Raw genomic sequence first — 9,766 nt, forward strand, 5'->3', positions numbered from 1 at the left:
TGATTTTCTATCGTTACCTTTTGGATATGCGCCTGCGGTACTAAAAACTAATGCAACGTAGCCTCCATGGCCACAGAACATTTCAAGAGGGGCACAAGCCAAAAATTAATTTTTAGGGAGCTATATCAAATTCTAGGGGAGCCACATTCTGAGTATATATAATAAACATATTATAAATAAATAATATTTAAAAGTAAAACTTAAATGTTTTATTTGTCATCAGACTAAATATAAGTAAGACAGGTCAAATCTTGCGCGTGTTCACAAAACGTGTCGAATCCTGCACGTATTCCAGAATTTTTTTAATTTGACAAACGCATTTTTATGTCAATTTTTTAATTAACTCCGACTCAAAAAAGTTAAATTTTATCAGGTATTTTTGGTGTTTTTCTACACGTTTAATATTCATACGCTATACACATTCATTATTACGCAATTAAAAATTCATAAATTTCATAATTTAAAAAAATGCTCGGAGTCGCTCATTTTTCACGACTCCGATTCCGACTCCAACTCCGGCCAAAACACCACGACTCCATGACTCCAATTCCGACTCCGACTACGACTCCAAAGCCCTGATTTTTAGATAACCATGAGTAGTGAGCCTAAGAAAAAATGTCAATAATATTCCATCAATTACCTTGCGCATGGGTTTATTCCATCGCCAATAAATATTAAGAACTTAATGTATGTATATATTAAAAAACGATATCATACAAATCGAAAAAGAAAATACAATTGCCTAATATTTGATTTTGTCAGCAGTTATTATTAATTTTTTTTTTCACACGATTAAAATTTTATGCGCTCCTAATTTTCTGCAATGCTTGAAAATTCATCGTATTTGGACCAAACTTTGCTTATGAATGGTCTTTACGTCAATTGTCAACATGACACTGGGGTAGGATGACGTTTATCAAAAAAGGTATTATTTTTTAATACAAATGGAAGATTCTTTTGGTCTATTAATGACATATATTTTACACAACGCTAAATTATTTATAAGTTAATTAGCCGTTCTCTCCAAGTATTAAAATTTGTCTTTGCAGAAGATGACATGGAACCATTTGTTTTCGGTAGCACGATTCAATGTAAAGTCGAGGTAATATAATAATATTTAACTCTTGTTAAAGCATGTGATTATAAAGTGTTTTGTTTTAAAGATGGAACAAGTAAAATGTGAGGACGATAGCAGTGAAGAAACATTAAAAGACGAAATAGACGACATGTTAGAAATTGGTTAGACATACTTATATATGTATAATATTATTTTAATATATTTTCATTTTTGCTTACTTATACATGATTTCAGAAATGCACGATGTTAAAGATGTACTTAAGACGGATACTGTGGAAGTTTTATCTCATCAAACTAACAACATTTCCAAAGTAATAGACGAATAGATTTTTATTTTTATGCATTTTAATGTAACTTATTATTAACGAATATATTTAAATTTTAGAAACCAGAAGAGGAAATTTGTAATGGAAATCAAAATAAAGATATGAATTCTTATAAAATTGAGTGTGATAAATGTGGAAAAGAATTCAAATCTAAAACCATACATTCAAGGCATATGAAAACTCATAGTGATACTCGTGATTTTAAATGTGAAAAATGTGGAAAAACATTCAAAACTAAATCCAATCTTTCATGCCATATGCTAACGCATACTAATGTTTTTAATTTTGAATGTAAAAAATGTGGAAAAGCATTCAAAACAAAATCCAAACTTTCTCAACATATGCCAACTCATAGCATTGTTTGTGAGTTTCAATGTAAAACATGTAGAAAAGCATTTAAAACTAAATCTAATCTTTCATATCATATGCTAACTCATGACAATGATCGCAATTTTAAATGTGAAACATGTAGGAAAAACTTCAAATCTAAAATCATAATTTCAAGACATATGAAAATTCATAGCGATATTCGTGACTTTGAATGTGATAAATGTGAAAAAAAATTCATTTCTAAATATCATCTTACTTTACATTTACAAAATCATAGCGATATTCATGAGTTTAAATGTGAAAAATGTGGAAGAACATTCAAATATAAATTCACGCTCTTAAGGCATGTTAAAACTCATAGTGATGTTCGTAATTTTAAATGTGAAACATGTGAAAAATCATTTACAACTAAATTCTATCTTTCATCACATATGTTAACTCATGTTAGTAATTTTGAATGTAAAGAATGTGGGAAAACATTTATAACTAAAGCCAACTTATCAAACCATCTGTTAACTCATAGCAATGTTCATAGTTTTAAATGTGAAAAATGTGGAAAAGCATTCATAACCAAATCTCATCTTTCACACCATATGCTAATAATTCATAGCAATGTTTGCGATTTTAAATGTGAAAAATGTGCGAAAACATTTAAAACTAAATGCTATCTTTCACAACATATGTTAACTCATAGCAATGTTCGTGACTTTGTTTGTGAAACATGTGCAAAGACATTCAAAACTAAATACTATCTTTCGAAACATATGTTAATTCATAGTAGTGATGCACGTGACTTTGAATGTGAAACATGTGGAAACAATTTCTTAACTAAATCCAGTCTTATATTACATTTGCGAATGCATAATGACGTCCGTTATTTTAAATGTGAAAAATGTGGAAAAGTATTCAATACAGAACTCCATCTTAGACAACATTTACAAAGTCATAACAAAAGTAGGTAAAACATTTTTGACCTCTTCCCTTTATGCTTAACGAATTTACTATTATTCTAAGTTTTGGAATCAAACATAACCAATGTACAGTAGACCCCTCAATAACACGGTAAATTGGGGACATGTTTTTTGTGTGCGTGTAGTTAGGGGGGCTAGAAAATACTCATACAATTTTTGCAATACTTACGTACGAATCGGGCTTGTCTGGTGAGATATCCGCCAAGCATGGAGGGGGGCAAAAATTCGCCAGATAGTGGTCGTTTTTTTTAATATTTTGATTTCATTAAAATTAATAGTATTTTTTTAAATGTGTATTTTTATCTAAATTAAAGGGGCGGGGGGTGGCAAATGTACAAAAAAATCTATTTCCAACTTATCTTTTGTTAAGGCTATTCTTTTTTTTTAAATAAAATAAATAATTTAGATGATTGTTTATTTATACATTTATTTACAAAATCACAAAATAAATATAGGAAGACTCCTGTCAAAAACAATGTCTTTTATTACAATAATAAATTCATTTATTAAATACGAACAGACGTGTAGATTACACAAAGACGGAGAGTCTACCTGCGAGAAGATAAATTGTGCACTATGCCATTATATATAGATGTTACTATATGATACAACCATCGACTGAAGTTAAATTTATTCAGATTCTCAACATTGATTTTTTCTAACGAAGATTATATCTAACTTTTTATTTTGTACCGATTTAATCTATACACAAATCAATTTTACATTTAAAGTAGCTGAGCCTCTGTTGTATTAATTTACATAAATTAGTTTTAAACTCATAATCAATTTATTAGAAAAAACGTGCTATCTATTATTATATAGCTTAAGAATAATTATTATTACAATAAATTAAGTCTTTAAAAATGACGACAGTGTCAGCGGCACTCTTTCAATAATTAGAAACACTTATAATAGATCTTTGCTTTTTTTCTAACAATTATTTATAAATTTATGTGAACTCGTTACACTATAATGTAAACTTTACACCAAAATGCGCTTTTTTTTTACCAATTTATAATAAAAAACTTAAATTACAACCTCTCTAAGAAAATGAGTTTTGAGAATAATTGACAATACAAATGTACACAATTAAAAAAATAATAAATGCAATTTAAATTCAAAAAGGAAATATAAATTCTTTCAAACACATCTACTAACAGGAAAAACCTAATATTTACAGCATAAAAATATTATTATGTTATTTTAGCATATCTTATCTTATTTTTAATACATATTGTCAAAAAAGTCATAAAATAAAAAATTAAATGTATATTTTATGGAAAAAGTTATTTGTAATATGTATATTCAAATAATAATATTATGTCATATACAAATTATATTATTAAAAAAAACAACATGTCATTTTCACTTTGACTTAACAAACTTTGGTTAATCAGATAATAGTCTTAAAACCAAATTGCTTATAAAAAGATTACAAATCAAAACTGATTATAATATTCAACATTTTATAAGCACTTATCACAAACGAAAGTCAAAATGGAGATATGACTTTTAACTAATGTCTATTATTTGTCTCACTTCCATAGTCAATTTTTTTATACGATCACGAAATTGCGATAATAAATTAGAACGTTATTATTTATTGCATTGTTCTAACGGTCGATTTAATCGATCTTTACGGCTCCGTAAATCTTTCTTATAAAAGCGTACGCAGCGAAGAATCCTATTGTGCCAGTTAGAAGCCAAAAGGTGAGAACCATCAATCCTATAAATATAATTTATTTATGAGTTTTTAAAACATTATTAATATTTTATATTTTTTTACCTGTATAGCCGATGTATAGAAGAGTAGGAATAAATTCAGTAATTTCTAGCTTTGTAAAAAAGTAGAATACGGCATAAGCCAAAATGTAAACAGCTGAACCTCCAGATACGATGAAACTTCTCCACCACCAGTGATAGTCCTGAATAATTATAATTATGTTTAATTAAATTAAATTTTAAAAATATTATCTAAAAAAATAACTTACTTCACCGCATAATTGGAAATACACCATAACAATTGATATCTGAGAACAGGAAATTACCAAGATGCAAAAAACTAGAAAAAGGAATCCGAATAGGTAATATATTTGATTCTCCCATATGGCAGTGAAGATGAAAAACAATTCGATGAATACTGCACCGAATGGTAATATTCCAGCCATCAATGTGCTAAAAATGAATTTATATTTTATAAATTGAGATATAAAATAAATCAGTCATTCATTTGAGACATTCCACCGTGGAATAAAATAAAATACATAAATTTAACCCTTCCGTTGCTAATTATTTTAGGTTTACTATCTAAATAAAAATATTATAGAACTGAAACAAATAACTTAAAGTCTAGTAAAAATGTATTCAATCAATTACATTGGATCTGGCAATTTTATCAAAGTAGCAAAAATCCATGTATCAGGTTTCAGCAACGAAAGGGTTAATAGCATAAAAATCGCTCATTCGAATCAAAAACTGGTAATGTCTCATTAACAAGTGTATATAAAATTTAATTACCATAAAACCGAATTCATGTACCACAGTTGCTCCGGTACCTGTCTCGGTATTTGGTTAGTTCTGACAGGATGTTGAAACGGCTGTTTTCTATATCCAAAATAGTATCCTAGATATATCAAAGGCAACGATATGCAAAACCAGAGGCACAATAGAGCCATCATCGTCGAGAACGGAACGGCACCACTCGAATGTTTGCCCCAAATGAAGAAGTTTAAAAAGAAACAAGTTCCAAACACGATAGCCGGATAAAAAGTGGCAGTGTATAAAGCGGCTTTCTTCCACTCCCTTCCTTTCATAGTTTTATACAGCCGTGCCGAGAAATATCCAGCAATCAAACCCATGAACACGTATAAGAATATTGCAGAAGTCATTAAAGCGCCACGGGAAGCTGGCGATAGCATACCCAACATTGCGAAAACTGTAAATCGAAAATAATTAATTTAAATATAAATAAACGGTAAAAGCATTTAAGGAATATGTTATACATATTGTAATTAAAGCCATGAAGAATATTTGAATTCCACTGCCGATTATGGCAGCAAACAGACGGGATTGTCTCGGTGGCCTGAAGACGTCACCATGTACTAACTTCCATCCGGTTTCTTCAATTACATCATCGACACCTTCATCGGCATTATACCGAGCAATGTCTCTTCTCAACGTGCGTATCATAATCATTGTTAAAATACCTGTAAAATAATATATTGAGCTTGATGCATAAAAAAATATGATAGTCTGATAATTTTATAGATTGAAACTAATATAAATAACCAATAAATCAATATAAAAGAACAGGTCACAGATGTATTTCTTTCTTTTGCGTTAAAATTTACACATAGCCATACAGATGAACTAATACAAGTCAAAACAAGTTTTGACTTGCATTAGTACATCTGTAAAAAATATGTTATCAATAGTTTTTAATCTGTGGGTTGCGTAAAATAATGATTGAAATGTAATTAATTAACATATAAAATGTGTTTTTTTTTTTTTAAATATTTAAAATAAAATTTATTATATAATTTATGGCTGTCATGCTGAAAATTCTAAAGATCTCTATTCAAGGGAAAATTTAAGATACATTAGGTTAGATACTACAGGACCTTTTTTAAATATCAGAGGTTAAAAAAATAAGATTTTACTTGTCCCGTGGATTACCATCAGCGATCTTAATACGTAGGGACTACTAGAGCCGTCGGTTAAGTGTTAATACATGGACACCGGCGCTCTGGACACACGTGTTCGCGCGAGGACAGGGCAAATTCGAAACTTAAATATTTAATACAAAATCCTATGATATTTAATACAAATTCCTAAGTTAAATCGCCGTAACTCGAGGACTATTTTAAAAAAAAATTATTACCCTACATAAAAAAAATTAGGAACAGCAATTTTACGACTAAATTATGACCGTAAATAATTTGAAATTTGTCACGGCAAAAATTCATTTTGGTGTCGAACGCAGAGATATGCAACTCAAGGCCCATTTTACGATTTTTGAAATAGTAGAAAACATAATATACTTTTACACTAGTTTACTTTTAATTTCTATTTGCTTCAGGAATTTCTAGTGATAGTAACATATTTTATATAATCATAATTACTGATATAGTGAATTATATTTTTATTATATATGTTACAATGATTTCATACTAGCAGTGAAAGAATACTTTTACTGGCGTTTTAGGAAATTCATTTCGCCAGTGGATGTATATTATTATAGAGGAAAATATAATTTCATTGGTATACGCCAGTGAAAGTATAAGTTTTGACAGGATTACCTTTGCGTACTACGCACAATGAAATAGATTGGTAGCGAGTTATTCATGGGATGTTTAATGTTCAAACCAATGCTCGCTCGCACTTAACCTGTGCAACAGTTTTGGTCACATGATCGTTAAATATTTTAATTCTGACATTATGCTATTTTTATTCTGACCTTTTTATATTTATTCTGACGCTGAATAATATAATTATGGCCATTTATTATTACAATTCGAATCGTCCTATATTTTTATTCTGTTTGTATGCTATTTTTATTTTAACCATTTAATATTTATTCTGACCCTGAATAATATAAATATGACCAAGTTCACAAAATATAGATTCATTGACATCAAACAGTGAATTTACAAATCTATTGTGTGATATGCTTTCACCAACTGAGTTAGCAAAAGTATACTTCTACTAGTAAAAGTATACTTTCACCGGGGAATACAGATTCACTGTAACGTATATACATAAATAAAAGTTAGCATAAAACAAAAATTGGTGCCTTTTGAACTAGTCTTATTTGGGCATCAAATCACAAAAATGGAAATCTATCGAGCATTTTATACATAAACATCGTTTATAATTTATATAGAAAAAATACAGTTGCGAGTCGCGAGTTTTGCATTCTGGTGTCAAGTCTGTGAGAATATGACCAATAGTCTACTAGGCAACTAAAATATACAACGGAATTGATTTTGAATTTAAAAAATCAATAATTATGTATAACTAGCTGTGGTGCCTCACGACGGTGAGTGACTGACAGTTAGTTAGGTACATATTATGTTTAAATAATTGATTAAAAAAATGAAGATGCATAATATTAAAGATCCTTTTTTAAATCCCTGTTTTCACAAAGGTCAGAAATGATATTACACTTTTTACTGCTCAATACATATTTAAAAAAATATTATTGTTGAATAAATTCAATTGATTTATAGCCTTAAATTATACTAAATAACCTTAGTAGGCTCAAAGGTTTATGGCATTATGTTCTTGATGACACCTATAGAAGCAATCTGCGGTGAAAGGGTTAAATAATTGATTAAAAGAATAATATGAAACCTTTTTTAAATTCCTTTCGTCGTTTAAATAAAAAATAGCTATGAAAAAAATCAAGACCCACATACGTGCACACCCCGGCGTCAATGTATTAACAATCTACCTGAAGAAGTAATGCCTCTAAACAAGCATAAGCTACTTTTTTATTTAAGAGCCCAGATTACCACTGATATGATTGTTGCCATTTCAGTCAATTCTCTCTTCAAGGCTGTTTTAAGATTACCACAAAACACTTAATCTTTAGCAGGTAGAAGAGATATTGTGTACCTGGCAGAATTTAACAGCATTTACCTGTACTCTCAACAAGCCTTCTATTAACGAAATAAAAGTTAATCTACAAAATTACAGGACAAAAGATTCAAAATACCTGATAAGAAGAAGACAATGACCAATGAATTGATTATTGAAAACCAATGAATTTGTACATCGTTCATTCCCAAATAAATATCCCAACGTGAAGCCCAACTGATGTCCGATTCCAACCATTCTACAGAGTATGTGAAAAATAATTTAGTTCCTGTTTGACTGTTGACTAATTGTGGTTTAGGTTCTCCGACAAAACCACAAACGTCCCCGCTAAACTGTAATTCTTCCCTATCAAGCGACATGGGCTCCACTTCGAATCCGACAACTCTGTACTTATCACTAAAATATAAACACGTGTTAAATACGTTCATCAACACAAAAGTTTGGACTGAATAAAAATACTCACGCGCTTCGCATGTGATATTGTATGATAAACTTCAAATGATTATTTATATAAGGCTTTCCGTTCATCATGTGTCCTAATTGGTATCCTTGTTCGACAATCTTTTCAGAATTCTCTCTTTTCAACGTGCGAGTAGCTACTGGTAAATTATCCACTAATCTATAATGATGAAATTTACGTATGTTTTACTTCAATTATTGATATTAAAAAAAATATAAGTTCAATACTTACAAATGTACATAATACTCATGCTCTATTCTGCTAGCGACGTTCTGAGACTCTTCCGCATTCCAATTCATCGGATTGTTTTTGGAGTGGCACAAAAGCTTACATTGAACGTCTTCAGCCATTTGAATCACATAGGGAGTATTTACGATTCTGTCTCCTCTCAAAACTTCTCCCAAATTTTCAGATTTATATACAAACGTATTATCCTTCGGCGGACAAAAAGGTAACGAGTAATATTCATAAGGTAACTGGGTATGCGTGCTGGTCATTTTGACAGCTTTCACTTCGATGGTCTGTCCTTTGTGAAACTCGACGGGCGCGACTCCGGGCACGTAGAAACCCTTCACGGCCGTCACGAATAAAACTAAACATCCTAATTGTCTCTGTAAGAAAAAAATATACAATTTTATAACTTCTACACATACAATGTAAAATATATTCATATTATTATTTTATACATAAATATAAAGCAATAAAAGCGTATCTCATACGAAAAGCACATAAAATTGTAAATTGTTTTCGTCATCTTTATCGATAGTTTTTTATTTGACATTATTTCTACACATTTAAGGTTGGATATAATGACTTGTAATTCAGCGTCATTGTGTATAGTTAGGTTCGTAAATGATAATTGTATAGATTTTACTCACTAGATCCATGGTAAATCGATGGAAATTACACAAAAATCAATCCAAAAAATGACCACCATCGGCCGCATACACCTGTCACTGAGGCACGCATACATGAACAATTTCACATTAAAATCTTTGGCCAT

At 30.0% G+C, this 9,766-nt stretch overlaps 2 protein-coding genes across 2 annotated transcripts; one reads left to right on the plus strand and one right to left on the minus strand.

Annotated features, from left to right (window-relative positions):
* The first annotated feature begins 854 nt into the window (after positions 1–854).
* On the plus strand, positions 855–3,178 carry LOC148234866 (uncharacterized). The gene is made up of 5 exons (XM_088187131.1): positions 855–925; positions 1,050–1,102; positions 1,164–1,239; positions 1,313–1,389; positions 1,464–3,178. The coding sequence occupies exons 1-5, from the start codon at positions 907–909 to the stop codon at positions 2,694–2,696; spliced, it is 1,458 nt and encodes a 485-aa protein (XP_088043257.1). The 5' UTR covers positions 855–906; the 3' UTR covers positions 2,697–3,178.
* On the minus strand, positions 3,107–9,740 carry TM9SF4 (transmembrane 9 superfamily protein member 4). Its single transcript, XM_088187125.1, has 9 exons — positions 9,642–9,740; positions 8,995–9,374; positions 8,767–8,922; positions 8,422–8,699; positions 5,708–5,911; positions 5,223–5,640; positions 4,697–4,880; positions 4,492–4,630; positions 3,107–4,431 (listed from the first exon to the last, which is right to left on the minus strand). The coding sequence occupies exons 1-9, from the start codon at positions 9,648–9,650 to the stop codon at positions 4,331–4,333; spliced, it is 1,869 nt and encodes a 622-aa protein (XP_088043251.1). The 5' UTR covers positions 9,651–9,740; the 3' UTR covers positions 3,107–4,330.
* Positions 9,741–9,766: the final 26 nt, after the last annotated feature.

This window comes from Plectrocnemia conspersa, unplaced genomic scaffold (genome assembly GCF_051122295.1).
Source record: "Plectrocnemia conspersa isolate PC_06_02 unplaced genomic scaffold, ASM5112229v1 ptg000005l, whole genome shotgun sequence".
Classification (NCBI taxonomy): domain Eukaryota; kingdom Metazoa; phylum Arthropoda; class Insecta; order Trichoptera; family Polycentropodidae; genus Plectrocnemia; species Plectrocnemia conspersa.

Coding starts and splice junctions, on each gene's coding strand:
- LOC148234866 (XM_088187131.1), top strand. Junction 1,103..1,163: donor CGATTCAATGTAAAGTCGAG/GTAATATAATAA, acceptor TTTGTTTTAAAG/ATGGAACAAGTAAAATGTGA. Junction 1,390..1,463: donor AAACTAACAACATTTCCAAA/GTAATAGACGAA, acceptor TTTAAATTTTAG/AAACCAGAAGAGGAAATTTG.
- TM9SF4 (XM_088187125.1), bottom strand. Junction 5,912..8,421: donor CATTGTCTTCTTCTTATCAG/GTATTTTGAATC, acceptor ATTATTTTACAG/GTATTTTAACAATGATTATG. Junction 4,881..5,222: donor TACATGAATTCGGTTTTATG/GTAATTAAATTT, acceptor ATTCATTTTTAG/CACATTGATGGCTGGAATAT.